Raw genomic sequence first — 17,357 nt, 5'->3', positions numbered from 1 at the left:
TTCAAGCCGTATGCGAATTATATGGAGTTGGAATGATCTTTTTGTCAATCTTTTGCCGGTTAAGTGAGAGGCTAGTCTTCAAATCTTGCCTGTGCAAAACATGTTTTTATAAATGCTAGTGAAAATACTCGTGAAAACGAAAACCATGAAGATCACAAATTCTCTTGTGGCACCTGCTGGGATTTTAAATACATTGTGCTATAATAGAATGTGATGAATTTGAGCAGAATTGGCCTAGTTTGAAATGACTTGACTAACTTGATTGAACATGATACATGTTGATTATTTGCCTCGACGAAGATATATATCCAAGTTAATTTTTTATGACAACAATAAACACAATACAATAATATTACTTCAACTTATATATTTTATTTTACACCACTCGATGAGTCAAACTAGTGGAAGATAAAAAAAAATAATAAAATTAAAAACACACCCACACCCACAAATCACTGGAGCTTATACACCTGGACATAAGGGTTCTCCACCGAACCAATCCATATTGTGCCGTTGTGTTCACTGGCTTCGCTCGGTACAAATGTATCATCTGATCCATTCCATAATACCTCCATTACCTTTCCTTCTCTACTCAATTTGATCGCCATTACCGTCGTCGTCTGTGTTACAGTAGTCTTGAACACTTGAGTGTTTAAGTCTATCTTTTCGCGATTTATTGCCACCCAGAATTCTCCTCTTGAATTTCTTCGAATATTGTCAGGGTAACCTGGGAGGTCTGCGAACACAGCGGTGGAACCGGCCATGGGGCCGCGAAGCCAGTACTTGATGATCCGGCAAGAACCGGTCTCAGCATATACAAGGAAAGTGTTATCATCGCTCAAGGCGACTCCATTAGGAAAGGGAATGGAGTGTTTGAGCACTATAACATTCTTCTTTATTGGATCATACTTCAACAGTCTTCCAGTTGAATCTCCTGTGATCACACATAATAAATAGTCCCTGCACAAAATATATAATTAATATTATTACTTATTATTTTAATTTATATATATGTAGTCAACTTATATTATAATTCATTATATTATTAATTTGGAATTAACAAACGGTACATATATAATTAATTAAGATATGGGGACATTAATTCACTATTGGATAAAATATATTCTTTTTTTCTCACACGCATTAATTATATATATATGATCTCGACTTGGACTATATATTAATTTGCTCTGTCGAAGCGAGTGATCAATTCCTCAAACAAAGTTGACAATATTTGAAGCTAAGTACATAAATAAGAATAGCTACTATTAAAATGACAAAACCATATATAATATCTAGCCATATTAATAATAGATATATACTAGTGGACTTATTTGACAGTGTTGAGTTCGAGATGGAATCTAACGAGTTGTTGGACGGATTCATTGCGAATTTATGGCATGACCCACATTTGTATGATTAGAAAATTAATATACATATATATACGAACGAGCTAGGGAGGATGGGAGCTAGTGTGAGTATTAAATGTTTTGGGTAGGTAATCAGTATAATAATTTGTAATAATTAAAGTTTGATTTTATCGGTTGACTTTTTGAAACTTGAGATAAATTTTGAATTTGAAACTCTAAAAACTTATGAAAATACAAAGTCTTGATATTTTTTTAAAAATTTTATTAATATCAATATGCTTTGATTCTTCTTTATATTATTGCAAATTTTTATTGGAGTACTACTTTACATTTCTAGTTATCTTATTTATTAATGAAGAGTACTGGGCATTGCATGATATTTAATAGAGAATAGACGTTTAATGGCAGTTGTTGTTAACACAGAAAAAAAATATTAAAATTCAGGGATAATTTAAAAAGTTATTTCTCTAGATAATAATAAATTAAATATGATGATGAAGAAGCTGATATAGGGATTCTGAAATTGAAATCTACTCACGGCCTCTGGTACTGCGTGCTACTGTCGGTGAAGTATACCTCCCCGGTGCTCTGATCCACGTCCACTCCATTAGTGAAGTTGAATGGCACGCCGTCGGCGCCGTCGGCGATCCTCCTCGCCACCCCTCCCTCCGTCCCCACCGCCAGCAGCCCCAAGTAGGCGTCCGCCACGTACAAAACCCCCGTCGCCCGGTGGAACTGCAGGCCCAGCGGCCGACCGCACTCGCTCTCCTCCACCACTCCGCCGCCGTAGCATGCTCTGTTCCTGATGAAGAACTCAAAGCGATAAGTTAATTAGTAGGCGGTGGCCGATCGATCACCTCGGAGATATAGATTATATATTATTACTTGTTTGCGGAATTGACGGCGAAGGTCGACCAGCCCTGGGAATGGCCATGCCAGAGGAGGATGCGGCCGTCGGAGACGCCGGTGTAGGGGCCTCGGCCGAGGTGGTCGAAGATGAGGCTCTCAGGACCGACGGTGGCGGTGAGGTCGATCCTCTCGATCTGGAGCATGCATTTCGCTTCGTAGGAAGAGGAAGAGGAAGCGGAAGAGGAAGAGGATGAGGATGACGATGGGAGGGAGAAGAGGAGAAGAATGACGGAGGAGAAGATTGGTAGAGTTAATGAAGCATCGTCCATGGCGGAGTTGGAATTGATGCTGGCGAAGAAGAAGGGAAGGGAAGCTGAGGCTTAAATAATGATAATAATAATATTTCGATGACACAGTATGATTTGACACGGCCCGAAATAAAATTAATGTAAACTAAATATGAAAACGACATAACAATATTAGAAGAAATAAATGGATTATGTAAATTATATTAATCAGTTTATCAAATCAAGTTAATTTTAAGAACTTTTTTATATCAAATAACGTTGCACTTTAATCATATAAAATTATTTTTATAAAGTACGTACGTGTAAAAATGAGCTGAATCAAGTGTTCCACCCGAATAAAATGTAAAATCGGTTTGCTAGCTAGCTAGCTCGAGTGGACTCAATCTATATAATTAAAAATGTAAATAAATTAATTAATTAAAAACCAGACGCATATTGACTTTCTTAATATTCGTTGGTCTTCTATCATAAAATAAAATAAAATAAATCATAATATTCATTTAACTGCGACCGTTGATATTGCTCGTTTTTTATTATTAATTGTTCTCGAGTAGATTTTCATAAATGCGTTAAAATGAAAGTCATATGATCGTTTGAGATTTTTATTTACCAAATTAAATAAAGCTCAATAATGGAAGTTCATATGTATGTATATGGAGAAGTCAGAAGTTGGCGGAAGGTGCAATAAATTTATATGTGATAAATGCACATGTCGAAAGTATTTCAAGATAATACTAAAATATGAAATTAAAAAGGGTATAATTTAATTAATTTTAAGCTTTTCCAATATACCATTGGTCCTCTCATCCCACTTCATTTTAATAATTTAGTGCTCAGTTTCAGATAAAAATATAATAATAATGCATGTAAAAAGTGCAATCGAACATGTCACCCTATTAATTCTTTGCTCCACACAAAATTATGCTTTTCTTTTTCTGATTTATTTTTAGTTAAATTTTACTTCATCCAGATCGATCGGATAAAAATCTTTTTTTTCTTCTTTTCTTTCAACTTAAAAAATCTCATTATTTCTTTTCTAAATGGATTGCAAACCCTTCTTTTGCTAACAATAACATCCTAATTGCTGATCGATCGCTTGCTGTCGAACGGACCCATTAAATTATATATATAAATATTGCTCACTCCTTGTTCGATCGGGCCCTTCTTCCGATCGATCCTCTTATACCAATTAATGAGATAATTAAAGGCTAGTTAGCACATCGATATCTTGCTAGTTGGTTGGAAATGAAAGGTAAAATGGATACTAATTACATGTCTTTTTCTTTAACAATTCATACGTATTATTATTATTATTTTTGTAACTAAATACGGTCCATCCTCTTAATTAATATCTAACGACAATTATAAATGCACATAGGGGACTTCTCTTGACTATTTTTTATCGACTTAATTCATTTTTCGTTTTAGTATTATGATAATATATGCAATAGTCACGTCGTTTTAGCCGTCAATTTAGTTGTCATCATCAAAATATAATCTATTTACTATAAAAATCTTTCTCATAAAATATTCCGCATACAAAATTTGTTTTTCAATAAACATATATGCTTAATGAAATATATATTATTAAACCAAAATTTGATTAATTTTTATGTGCATTCCTCTCTCTCTCTCTATATATATATATATTAAAAAAAATCTATTTGCCAATACTTATTTATTATGTTTAAATAATATATAGTGCATTAATATAAAGAACAAAAATTAAACAAATCATCTTTCGAGTAATTAATAAATTAATGCTATAGTCGACGTGGATATTGCATCGTCGGCATATTTATAATATTTAAGAAAAATGAAAACTAAAGGCCTGACATGAGCTAGGTTGGTTGGAGAGTCAATAATTCATGGTCCAGAAGTGGAAGTTGTTGACAAATCTTTTCAATGCAATTAATTAATGGGGATTTTACTATCAAAAAGAAAAAGAAAAAGAAAAGTAAAAAAAAAAAACTAAGTACAAAACTTCTTCAGCATATATATCTTTTCACTTTGGCCCTATTTATTACTTTATTTATTTAGTGCTTTTTAGTGGATTGTTTAATTAATTAACACGTTTTAATTTCTGCTTTTGAAGTGCTCATGTAATTTTTCTTCTAAGAGTACGGGATATTGATTATCTTACAGATAATATTAATTTTATTGATCGATTATGAACATCAAAAATAATTTTTTTAAAAAATTTAAAAATTCTAAAGGAGCTTAAAATTTTCAAATATAAAAAAATAAAATTTTTAAAACTATTTTAAATACCAAAAAATTTAAAATTTATTAAAATTAAAAATTATTAAAAATAATAATAATAATCTTCGGATCCTCCGATCAGAAACTGTAAATTAAATAATTTTCTTAATTCTGATTACACCGGCCAGGAACTGCATGCCACTTAATTAATTTTCTTAATTCATTGAAAAATAATACAAGTCAGTCTCAGTTTACTCGTGGGATAATTATACTAACATGGCAAACTGAGCATGGAAGGGACCAACCTTCATGTAGGACAATTTAAAGGTCAACTATTGAACTTGAACAAATATCTGTGGATAAAAATTGTGTGTGTGAATTAGAGGTCTTCATTTTCTAAAAAGTAAAAGTAAAAATAAAAAAAGTTAATGAAGGTATGTACAATCAGTGGATTTGGACAAATTAATTTAATGATAATTAATCATGGTGGTTGATTAGTTAGTCGTTCAGATCTATTCTTCTTAAATTTATTTAGATTAGTTAGTCGTTCAGATCTATTCTTCTTAAATTCATATAAACCGACTAGTCCTGCCAAAGGCACTACCATTTTATTATATATGGTAGATGTTGCTAATTTCCACTCACCGTAAAGAGAGTTACTATCTTTTAAATGGAGGTAATTTATTTTACCTTTTATTGTTTAAAACATCATATTATATCTCTCCTGATTTTCAAAATAGAAGTAAAATATCTTATAGCCTTTGCATCAATCATTTTTTTCCATGTCTCGAGATTAAAATTATAGTTGAATATAATTAATAATATTAAATTTTTGTTCTATAAAGATATATGTTCATTCTTATCGTTTTGCATTTTTATTGTTATTATTACATGACCAGAAAGTGAAATATCTACAACTATGATCTTAATTGTTTTAGTAGATATCATTAATGAAATAGATAGTAAACAAAAAAAATCAAAACATTCAAATCAATAAAAAGAAGAAGAAAGATGAGGTGAAAAAGGAGTAAGAGAGTGTATTATATATATATATATATATATATATATTCTTAATAAATACATGCTATCTTTTAGTTATTTTGAAGTTACTATTTAATGTTTTTTTAACAAAAAGATAACGACACATAACAATAAGACTATCATTAAGTTATCTTAAATGCTATATAACCCCGGTACGTTTAAGCTAAGTGCTATAGTATTCAATTATGAAAGAATATTGGACCAATTTGTATTTATATATTTAGGGGCTTCTCTTCACTTCATTTATACGTAATATCGTTACTCTTCACCACTTTGGGATTTAACTAAAACATGCGACAAATTGCTAATTTATTTGGGTAAATAAAGCTCTCAAATTGGTCAACCCATAGCAGGCAGGTCAATCCATCAGAAATGCATCATATGGCGGGGTCGGATGGGGCCGATCGGACTACCAATTTGGGGAGTTGAAAAATCTAACCCAACCTAAAGCGGATTGCGGGTTAGGCGGACCAACTTACAGGTCTGTCAAAAAATAAAAAAATATTAAAAAATTTAAATTTGGATTATCATTTAAATTGGTTAAGTTGAAATTTTTAAGCTTGTGGTTTAGACGGATCAAGTTCACTAGTCCATTGAGTTTTATACTTCAATTTTAAATTTTGAAGAAAAAAATAAATTTTCTCAACCCTCGGTCCAACCCAAGCCTGCCATAGGCCAACCCATGCAAGTTGCGGGCTAGGCGGGTTGGCTTATCTGAACTCCATTTTAAAATAAGTTGATAAAATTTCAATCCAATCCGCTTAAATTGTTTGGCGGAGTGGGTCAATTCAACGGATCCAACCCAAATTAACGACTATATATGTAAAGGCCACGTGAAGAGGTACCTAAGGGATTTTTTTTGATGTGTTAATAGGAGCCAAGTAAAACATAGTAAAAGTAGTTGTAAAATACTTAGTGGAAAAAATATAATAGATTTTTTTTACTCATTGTTCCCGTTTGAGATTCGGGAGAGTGAGTCATCAACGAGCTATTGACCGGATCTTCTAATAATCTAGCGAAGGGAGAAGATGTCCAGAATCCTTGCTAGTGAAGTGGACACAGGGATTATCTACAAGACGATCAATCAGAGGATAGAATGGACGCCAAGATAATTAAGCTTGACATAACCACTCCGACACTCAAGTTAGATTACTTGAGGGATCAAAAGTAGGAATAGAAAGAAAAAGAAGCTTAGTGGAGTATTATTGAGAAAGTGTGCAAACCTTGGACCTTTGGGCTTATCTTCTTTGGGGTTTATATATCCGTTAAAAAGAGCATCTCCACGTCGGACATATCATTCTCCTTTGTCATCCTTGTATAAGCTAATGGGTGGATCAGATTTGATAATTGTTATTGGTCCCTCTATTTGTCAAACGTCACAATTGATGGTGGGAATCTAAGAGATTGAATTTGATAGTCACATAACCACTCAACAACTCATGCGGTGTCAAGTGTTTCGAAATATTTGCTATGTGATCTACTTTATGGGTGATCGAGCTAAAGGAGTTGGGGAATTGAACTGAGAGTCGGGTTGCCATTGTCAATCTAAGGAGTTAAGTGGCTGAGTTGCAAGGAGTCGGGTAATTGAATTGAAGGAGTTGGGTAACTGAACTGAAGGAGTTGGGTAATCGAGCTGAAGAAGTCAGGTGACCGAGCTGAGGAAGTTGAGTAATCAAGCTGATGGAATTAAGTAGCCGAGCTGAAGAAGTTTAGTGACTAAACTAGGGGAGTTGTGTAGACGAGCTGAGGAGGTTGAGTGACCGAGCTGAGGGAGTTGGATAACCACTTGGATCCTACATATATATTTGACTTTGATCTCCCTCTATATTTGACTATTGACTTGATTTTATCATGTGTAGATTTCTCTCTCCATTATATCACTCATGAATTTAAGTGGGAGCACTAAGGATTTGACATGAATATTAAGTATAGTTCAACTATGGTATTTATAAGACACCGTACAATAATACAAGAAAAACAATGTACAATACCTATTAATGATGTTACAACGACCCCACAAGATCAATGCAATACACAACACATGGAGGGCTGATCAGTGAAGGTCAAATTTATCTTGTAAATATCGATCTCGCTATATATTATATTTTCATGCCACGAGCTATATATTCTCACACTAATAAATTAGGTAAGCCGACGAACACAAGATCGTTACTCATCCATTAATTCGGCCGAACTAAACCTAGCTAAATTAGGTGAACTAGCCCTACTCGCACTGAACCCAAAGCTGGTTCGAATTCAACCCTACGAACCACTAATTCGCTGACCAATAATAATATTGTACATAAAAAAAGCAGTGATGCATTGAAAAGTGAACACAACAACAAATGATTGATCATAATACACGTGTTGTGTGTGTGTATATATATACGCCTCATAGACAAATTATGTTTAGGGTCTGGTGCAATTATATATATAATCATAATATATATTCTCTCATCACTATTCAACTTTATTTCGGAGCACCGCATATGTAAATTTTAATTAGCTTAATTTCTCACGTGTATAACATATAGTATTAAATTATTAATATAATGACCAATTACTATTAGATGTTGATAAATCGGCAGTTTTTCCTCACTTCTCCTGCTTCAGGATTGGTGATGTTGCCCATCTTGACCATGCCGTCGGCGAAGTCCTTGAAGAAGGCGGCGGCGTCAGCCCAATACTTGTCGACGATGCGCGACGTCTGGAAGCCGAGGAGGCTGGAGTACATCTCCTGGTCTGAGCTCAGCACGCCGGAGCCCTGCAACAACGTCTCGAAGAAGGCGTTGTCAAACACGGTGGGGGAGTAGTAATCCATGGCGGAGACGTTGTCGTCGCCTCCGTCAGCCGGGCACACATCCTTGAGCTTGGCGAGGTTGGCCTGTGACGATGGTTCGTTCTTGGAGGTCAGCTGGAAGTCGCCGCCGTAGATACGCTCCCGGAAATTGACGCACCGAGACATGCCCACAGTGTGTGACCCTGCATTACATCCATGCATTTTTTTTTTAACAAAATAATAATAATTTTGCAAGACAGGCACTACTCTTATAATATTCCTATTCCTTAATTTACAAGAGGCTCAACTATGAAGCCCTGTGCATCATATATATATCAAGGGGATGGGTCAACCTGCCATCAGCACTAGCTAGCCTATATATTAATCGATTGTACGTTCCTGTTCTAGGAACATACCTACGAGGGCAACCATATCAGTGACAGAGAGCCCTTTCTCCAGGAATTTGGCGATCAAGGCGGCGAGAGGTTGCTGAGGAGTTGGGATATCTGAGTTTGCTAAATCCACGCTTGCAGTTTTGGAATCCAACCTTCCCACTGGCACATCCCAATAGGGCCCTCCAACCTGAAAAATTAAATTCTCACACGTCAACTTTTTTTTTTTCCTTTACTTTAATTTTTCGTTTTGAAAATTCACTAGCTAATTAATTTATTAGCAGCTGATCCATGAAAAATTATTAAGTATACGATCGAGTTAAAATATACCAGAATGGTTGCATCTCTTGCTGCTATTGCAAGGACATCGGCGCAGGAGACGACTCCAGGACAGTCGGCTTCTAACTTCTCCTTGATCTTGTCCACCAACTCGAAGCCTTGAAGAGAGTTCACGTTTTGATCGGCATGCTTCTCTCCTATCAATGTCGCGGTGTCGTCAAGCAATACTGATCCGTCACAACCCTAAAAGATTTCAGTAAATATTAATATACATATCCATCAATGCATTAATTTTACGTAGTACTGATCCTCTCACTCACAATTAATTAATTTTCCTTGGTGTTATACATCTCAATATATATGCTAAGAAGTTTTCATTTCATCTAACTGTACTGATGTCCGGTGCTGTTGGGCATGTCTTCTTCTCTCCTATCAATGCTGTGCTTGTGAGGGGAGGAAGGCCTCCCCGATCAGTACTAGAGCTACAAAAACCGAACAAGAGAGTAAGTTGAAAAGAGTCATGTTTGCCCTTGCTAGTCCTGTGCTTTTCTGATATATCACAGACAGTATATGATTGATGGTGAGGATTAATGCAAATTCTGCATGGTTTTATATGTTGCATGGAGTATGTCGGATGGTGAACTGCCTGAAGAGGAGGCGTGCATGGAGTCAAAAGGGGGATCAACTAATATTAAGGGTTGGTACGAAGTATGAAGGCTTTAATTAAAGCCTAGAATTTGATTGGTTAGGTGGCATGGTTAACCAATATCATGGAAGTCAAGCTATGAGGTAATCAAATATGTTTGAGTACTGTTTAATCGCTAGAGTATTAAAAATAATTAATTAGGGCAACGCAAGAAATAAAAGAGCAATAAGATATATATTGAAGGAAACCTTTGATTTGAGATATCTTGTGTTTAAATGAAGGATTAATTAAGGACATATTGGTGGCTTAAATCTCTATTAAATGGATTTATACTTATTAATATATATATATATACGATTAATTATCATTAAAGTAATTAAATGATCTCATATTTATAGTATTAAAGAGGATTTATATGAATAGATGTGGATTCTATATATATTGATTTATCAATAAACTTGGATTGGTAAGATTGCAGCAGTGCTCTCTGTGTTAGACAGTCGTAAGATCAAGCCTTGCCTAGGAATGGAACGACAAAGCTTGTATTTGGATTTGGTCCACGCATTAAATATGACAAAATAGTTTGATGTGATATACATTACATCATCATTAATGCTTGATCATAATTCAAATTATCCTATATAATTTTGATTAAGTAATCATATAAATCAAGATTACGAGTTTTAATGTATAAAAATATAATCTAAGATTATTTAATTCAATATTAGATAATATAATAAAATTTATTTATTTGAAAATTTTAATGTATAATCTAATTTAAGATTTTACTATATTATGCTATTTCAATCCTACATATTTTTACAACTAAATTAATTTAATATTTAATTAATTTTAAAAAATAAAATAAAATAAATTAATAATAATGTTAATAATAAATTGATAATAGATATAATAAATAAATATAATATATTTAGAATTGTTTAATTTTAAAATAAATTTATATATATTAATAAAATAATTTGACTAAAATTTGAAAAAATTTATTTAAACTATCATATTTAAGTTTGGAGTTGATTGAATTAATTAATTAAAATTTTAATTAAAAAATCTAAGTTCACTCATTCAATCATTGTGCCATCTTCACCCTTTCACCCATGCGGCCATGCCTCGTCTTGCTGTCGTCGCTCGTCTCGCCTCACCGCCACTCGTCGTAGCTGCTTGCCTCGCTGTCACTAGCCTCGCCGCCGCCGCTCTCCCTTGTTGCTGTTGCTCACCGCCGCTCGCGCCACGTCTCACCGTCACTCGCCACACCTCGCTGTCATCGCTCGCTGCCGCCGCCGCCGCCTTATCGCCACTTGCCACTGCTCACTCGCCAGCCATTGCCTCCACTCACAAGTCATCACTATAAAAAAAAAAGGATAATTTTGAAAAAAAATTTGTTAACTTTCAAAATCGTCGAAAATCTTTGAAAGTAAAGTAATCGAATTCCGAAGTTATAAGCCATTTGCAGACATTTTACTAATGTGACAGTAAAATTGTATTACTCGGGAATCCATTATTGTAAGCTAAATCAATCAAGGTTAATAACCTTGGACATAACCTAGATCACCGTGAACCAAACTCGCCTTGAGGTTTAAGGTTGCAGACCTCTTTGATCAAAAGGATGCTCCTATTCATGACTCATTAAGTGCCGAGTTGATGGATTTAATGCGATGAAGAGGTCCCATGTCAGTTAGGATTGAGGGACAATGGCTCCACCACCCAGCTTTGACTTGAGGCGAGAGCATGTTGTTCCCTAGGCCTCGATTACCCAACATAAGGCTAAGTTATCAGTTATATTATATTATCATTGATGAAGAGTTGAAAAAAAATGAAACAATAATAATTGAACCAACGGCTTGAAGCCTATATATGCTCTTAACATTTGGATATAGTGTTGAAATTATCTTAAATTTTGGAATGATATTTAAACTCAAAATTTGTACCAAAACAAAGATCATAAAGGACCAATGGTAAGAGGTGGAGCAAGCTCCTTAGACAATAAAAGTTTAAATCTCATACAAGGCACATTATACCTTATGCTTGGAGAGTTCAAAAAACTTGTGACGTTGGATCATCCGTCAGGATCCATTTGTGGTTCCCGATTTATCTTGATGGTCAGTGAAAAATTTCCATAAGACCGGATTGCTCACCTTTATGATTAGTCTGATCGTAAGAACGAGATACCTGGATTACCAAAAAAAATAATAAAATGCCTAGGCAAACATCAACCGTAAAAGCTCAACTTTTCATTATACTATTAACGATCATGTGTGCCAATGGAGACTAAACACGGATATGTGGAGGAATTCACATGTTACATGTGTTTTTTTCAATAGAACTAAAAACAGCCATACAGGAGCTTGGGTTTTATCATTGTTCTGGTATCGGAATTCTGAGTCCATCAAACCACTCTGCTCTTTGACCTGCAAGATCAAACAGTAACAAGTAGTTAGACCTAGATATACTGGGTGAAATCGACATTAGTATAGCTGATTAGAGAGTTGGGACTCATTGCTTGTTGTTATTAACATCCAAGAATATTATGTCAGATGAGTGTATTCACGTAGTTACTAGTTCAGTCTTGTGTGCTCTCCAGAGAAGGCTTTCTGCATCTACTACGAGAGAATGTTAACCACTTTAATATGATAAGATAGTTTAATTTCCATGATTAGCAGAAATGTAAAACACCTAAATTTGGTAACATTTCAGCACAATTTTAAACTTCATGGGTGAGCAGATGCATGCGAGCTTTGGAGTTTGTTTTAAGGATACTAAAAACATAGCAATTCATGCCCAGTGGCTTAAGTGTTTTATATCAGTGTTAATCCAATTAAATGTAACATAGTATTAGATTAAGAGGGTTTTCCATTTCAATTTGTCCAAATGTCGAGCTCAAGCCAATTAGTCTAAGTCCTGCGACACAGAATGAGGGAGTATTAAGAGAGGAAAAAAAAGGTTGATATTGATCTTTTCATAATATATGAAACTTAGTGACAGTCAACAAACTCAAATGACGAGAGTAGTGCAATGTAGCATCGCTTTTCAATTGAAATTGTATAACTACATCAATGAATAGATCAGCTACAGTATCATATTCGCTTACATAGTTCTCTAAAAGACTATGAGCAGCTTATAAGGGAGATATACCAGCTCCACTTTGCACAAGGAGATGGTGTGACTATTTGGCGATGGAGCTCTAGCGGGTTGTACATGATCCTATTACAGCCTCCTAGTGGACGGCGGAGGTAGATAACCTTGGACCACTCAATTTTGGAAATTGTAAGGAATTTTTGAATTTAGATTTTGTTATTTTGGCTTTTGTTCCATAACCAACTCCTAACAAATAGGCTCCTCTCTAGAAGGGGAATTCAGAGCAATTGGACATACAATGCACCTTTAGTAGCACAACTTTTTAGAAGATGCTAATCATCTGGCTGATCGTAAATGCATATCACCAAGATAATGTTTGCAACCAATGCAGGGAGGATTACTTCAACCACAAAGACACTGAAGCAATCTTGGAGCTAGCAATGATGCGGATTTGGAGTGTGTAGAACACAAGGAATAGTCTGATAACTGGTTGATTCGAACTGGTTTACAAATATTAGGGTATGTCAAGCTTCTTAAATGAGTTATACGTACGTACCAAAACTTCCATTCCTTCTAACATTTCGACCGCCAAAATGAATCGCCAAAAAGTTACTTCAGGAGCAACAATTTGACATAGATAAGACTCAGGTTAAAATGACCTTGGAATAAGATCGATGGAGTACCAAACTCCACTTCGTTTATAACATGTTCTACACAATGGAATGCCTAATGTACTGTTGTAGCAATCCTTTTGGATAAGAACCGGGTTAATTGGCCTCGGAATAAGATCGATAGAGTACCAAATTCCAATTTTTTATAACATGTTCAACACAACTGAATGTCGAATGTTTATGTACTGTTGTGTTGTAGCAATCCTTTTGGTCTAGGTTATCAAAGCTGAATCAAGTACCAGCATCAATTCCAACAAAGAAGCTGAACTCGATACGATCATACGTTTGCTATCATAAACATAAGAGTTAAATGCGAAAGAAATTTTGGTCTCCAAGCCAATCGGCATAATTACTAGATCCAAAGCAGAAATCTCAAAAAGTATGATAATCGAAAACCAAATTCACGAAAACGTAAACCCACAAGAAGCAATTACGAACCATCGTAGGGGGTTTAGGAGGCACCTATCAACCGAATGAAAAGGAGGCACGCGGAATCAGGGCTAAAGGGGGAGCGCCTTGGCGTGTTGGATGAAGGCGGTGGAGCAGAGAACAGCGGCGACAAAGGCGAAGATCATAAAAGCAAACGCAAGGGAGATCCCCGCGAGCGTTAGATCCATCGCTAGGAGGAGGAGACGGAGAAGGATCGCCATTGCTTTGCTTCCTTCCTATTCTCAGGTGCCGCTGGAGAAGACGATACACATGGAGCAGATTGTAGGTGGATCAAAACGACCACGTGGCATGCGACTTGTACAAATATTGATATCAAATCTTTAATTTGAAAAAAAATATAAAAATAAATAAAAATACAGGTGTCAATAAAACAAATTGTTTAAAAAAGAAAAATAAATTGAAGAATAAAAAATGCATGCTAATGGAAATACATGTATCCTCCATTTTTTTGAAATCGTATATGGTTTTATCTTTTATTATTATTATTATTTTGAATTATTTTCAAAACAGATGAAAATTAATAAGTATCATGATTGATTCTTGATCGGGTTGAATTTTATGATTTAATTTCTGAACCCATTAAATTAAGATCTTGGAAACGGAATGGTGCTAAAAGGTTAACAATAAGTATTTATTTCCATTTTTAAATTTATTTTATGAAAAATAAATTTGTTAATAAAAATTTGCGGAACTACTATAATGTTTATTCAATAATTGATTAGGCACTTAAAGTTGATTTTAGATTTCTTAAAGACGTATTTTATTTTTTATTTTACCCCTCCTATTAATCATTATGATGTTAAAATTCAAAGAACAATATAATAGTATTGTATTGTGATGTTACATTTTAAAAATGGGTGGTTAATTTTCAAAATACAATACTAAAGTGATGTTAATTTTTAAAAATCAATATATATCATCACATGTTGTTCTTTGAAATTCAGCAAAAAGTGTTTCTTTTGAGATATCAAAGTTAAGCGCGGCTTTCGGGAATTCCGCATGCAGCAAATGCGCCTTTGGTCAATTGCCGATGTTTATTCGAGTAGATCCGCTTGTCTCAGTATCACAGCATCGTTAACGAGGCAACTCATTCTCTCCTCTCCTCTCCTCTCACCCCGAACCATATGCGAGTTCGTTGCTCTTGGAATTCGAAGGGGGGATTCTTCTTCGTGGAACATACACGCAATCGCTTCCTTCCTGGTAGATTGGTTGGTTTTTTTTTTTTTTTTTTTTTTTTTTACGGTTTGCTGTATTGGCGTTTATCAATCAACGCTTCCCGCTGCATGTCTCATTTACTTCTATAGATTTAAATTCTAGGGGTGTTCGGTGCTATTGTATTGCAAGTATCGCTTCATTGATTCTTCTTGCTTGCTTTCTGTGGTATCGTTCTATTGCAACTTTGCATTCATTAAGGTGTGTACTGAATTATGTTTTTGAGAGTTAATACAATTTTAATTTGTAACACGGTAAAAAAATGTGAACTTTGTTTAACAAAACTGAGGGTCCGGACGTATGCAAATTAAGTTTATTGCAACTGGATGTAGGAGAGACGCAAAGAAATTTTCTTCTAAAAAATAGGATTGCCGGAACATGTTTAGCTTAGAAAACTTAATCAATCACATTTAGCTGAACTTAGTAGAATCAGACATTCTTGGATTTCTCAAAACCTTCAGGTTAGAACATCAAAGGAGGATTTGTAATTGAAATGGTTGTACGTCGTGGCTGAAAAAATAAATCAAGATGTCACCTAAAATAGGCAAACAAATTTGTCGAACTAAATCTGAAGTAGGCCGAGCATTCAATTTGGCTGGCCTCTTTTGGTGAGACTTTCTTGTGCTTTATAATTATTGGTAGATTTGTACTATTAATTGACACTCGCAAGATATCTGAACATGGTACGAAGTCATTCTAGCTACTTTTCCGGTGTTGTTGCACAAATTGTAAGTTCTGATTTGAAAGCAACCCACTTCATCTCACAAATTGTATCACATCATTGTGTAACACTACTCTTGGCTTTGTAATGATTCGCTTTAATTTCTCAACTCAAACCTCAAAGCTAAGCTTTTATGCAAGAGTGATTTTTCTTGGATGGAAGGACGTTGTCTGCTGCGGATCTCTTTTTTCATGGTTATTAGTGTGCAATTAAGATTAAGATTGCATCATATCTTCATTGTGTTAAGGCTCAAGTTGTGGAGATCAGGATGCTACCGTCCATCTGTTTTCATCGGACTCCAATGATAAAAACTAATCACAATTGTTTCATATTCTCTCTGTGTTTATCTCACTATTTGGATGAAAAACTCATCTGTCTTGTTGGTGTAAATGAATTATACTTGTTCGGTTAAACCAGAAAAGTTCTGACCATCTTGATCTGATAAGATGGTGAGCTAATATTGAAGTTTGTTAGACACATGCATTTGATATCATTTCATAGATAACTGGATGGGGCTCAAATTAGGTATAATTCAGTAAAACAGACTCTAATGTGGCTGCCGCACAGAGAAAATGAGAAGAATTAGGAAAACAATAACATGAAAACAACATGTCTCATATCTAAGAGATTCTGTAGCTGTTCTCTTGCAATCAAGATATCCCTGTTTCTTCTCGAGAACAAGCAAATTTCGCTGGTAGATCCTTGAGTTTCATTTGGAGCTCAGTTTCTTCATTTTTGAGCAAGCTATTCTCTTGGATGATCTGATCACGCTCTCCCATCACATGGTTTAACTCATTTAGAAGCTGATGATTTACTGACCGGAGACGGATGACCTGCGAGTACAATTCACCGAGATGCTTTTGCTTTCTCATCCGGGATCGGCGAGCTGATTCTCTGTTTGATATCATTCTCCTCTTTCTCCTTTCTTCAGCTTGGATTAGTTTGTCACCACCTGGCTTGTCTGAAATTGCACTCTCTGTAAGGCAGGCAATGGGAACATTCATGCCATGCACCACCGGCATGGTCTGCAAGTGTTCAGTAAAATGAGGTCCAAACAGACAGCTAAAGTTAGCAGTCTTAATATTGCCTTGATGCATATTGTAGTGGGCTCCGAAAGAAGGAGAGTTTGAAGGTGAAAGGTATCTAATGCTGGCAACTTCTCCTGGACGCATGAGTTTGGTAGTTTGCGTAGCATAGACAGGAGTAAAGGGGTCAAGGAGGAAGGAGATGTTGTGAACATATATTGGAGGGAAGAGGAGGAAAGGTGGAAGGTTTGCAGCTTTATTTATAGTGCAAATAGGTAGAGAAGGGGAGGACTATCTAAATTCTAAAGCACTTTTACAC

At 35.1% G+C, this 17,357-nt stretch overlaps 3 protein-coding genes across 3 annotated transcripts; all 3 read right to left on the bottom strand.

The window, feature by feature from the left end:
• Positions 1 to 327: 327 nt before the first annotated feature.
• On the bottom strand, positions 328 to 2,560 carry LOC141841689 (protein STRICTOSIDINE SYNTHASE-LIKE 10-like). Its single transcript, XM_074729870.1, has 3 exons — positions 2,256 to 2,560; positions 1,909 to 2,172; positions 328 to 960 (listed from the first exon to the last, which is right to left on the bottom strand). The coding sequence occupies exons 1-3, from the start codon at positions 2,546 to 2,548 to the stop codon at positions 453 to 455; spliced, it is 1,065 nt and encodes a 354-aa protein (XP_074585971.1). The 5' UTR covers positions 2,549 to 2,560; the 3' UTR covers positions 328 to 452.
• Positions 2,561 to 8,073: 5,513 nt separating this feature from the next.
• LOC141837232 (peroxidase 11-like) lies at positions 8,074 to 14,280 on the bottom strand. Its single transcript, XM_074724673.1, has 5 exons — positions 14,146 to 14,280; positions 12,224 to 12,292; positions 9,272 to 9,463; positions 8,966 to 9,131; positions 8,074 to 8,752 (listed from the first exon to the last, which is right to left on the bottom strand). Exons 1-5 carry the CDS (start codon positions 14,278 to 14,280, stop codon positions 8,337 to 8,339), a joined length of 978 nt encoding a protein of 325 aa, XP_074580774.1. The 3' UTR covers positions 8,074 to 8,336.
• Positions 14,281 to 16,573: 2,293 nt separating this feature from the next.
• On the bottom strand, positions 16,574 to 17,245 carry LOC141841690 (basic leucine zipper 43-like). Its single transcript, XM_074729871.1, has one exon. It carries the CDS (start codon positions 17,183 to 17,185, stop codon positions 16,664 to 16,666), a length of 522 nt encoding a protein of 173 aa, XP_074585972.1. The 5' UTR covers positions 17,186 to 17,245; the 3' UTR covers positions 16,574 to 16,663.
• Positions 17,246 to 17,357: the final 112 nt, after the last annotated feature.

Source organism: Curcuma longa, chromosome 11 (genome assembly GCF_044706935.1).
Source record: "Curcuma longa cultivar G26 ecotype Majalengka, Jawa Barat chromosome 11, ITB_CL_G26_1.1, whole genome shotgun sequence".
Taxonomy (NCBI): Eukaryota; Viridiplantae; Streptophyta; class Magnoliopsida; order Zingiberales; family Zingiberaceae; genus Curcuma; species Curcuma longa.
Note: the sequence above shows the minus strand (reverse complement) of the source record. Positions and strands in the feature narration are given on the sequence as shown.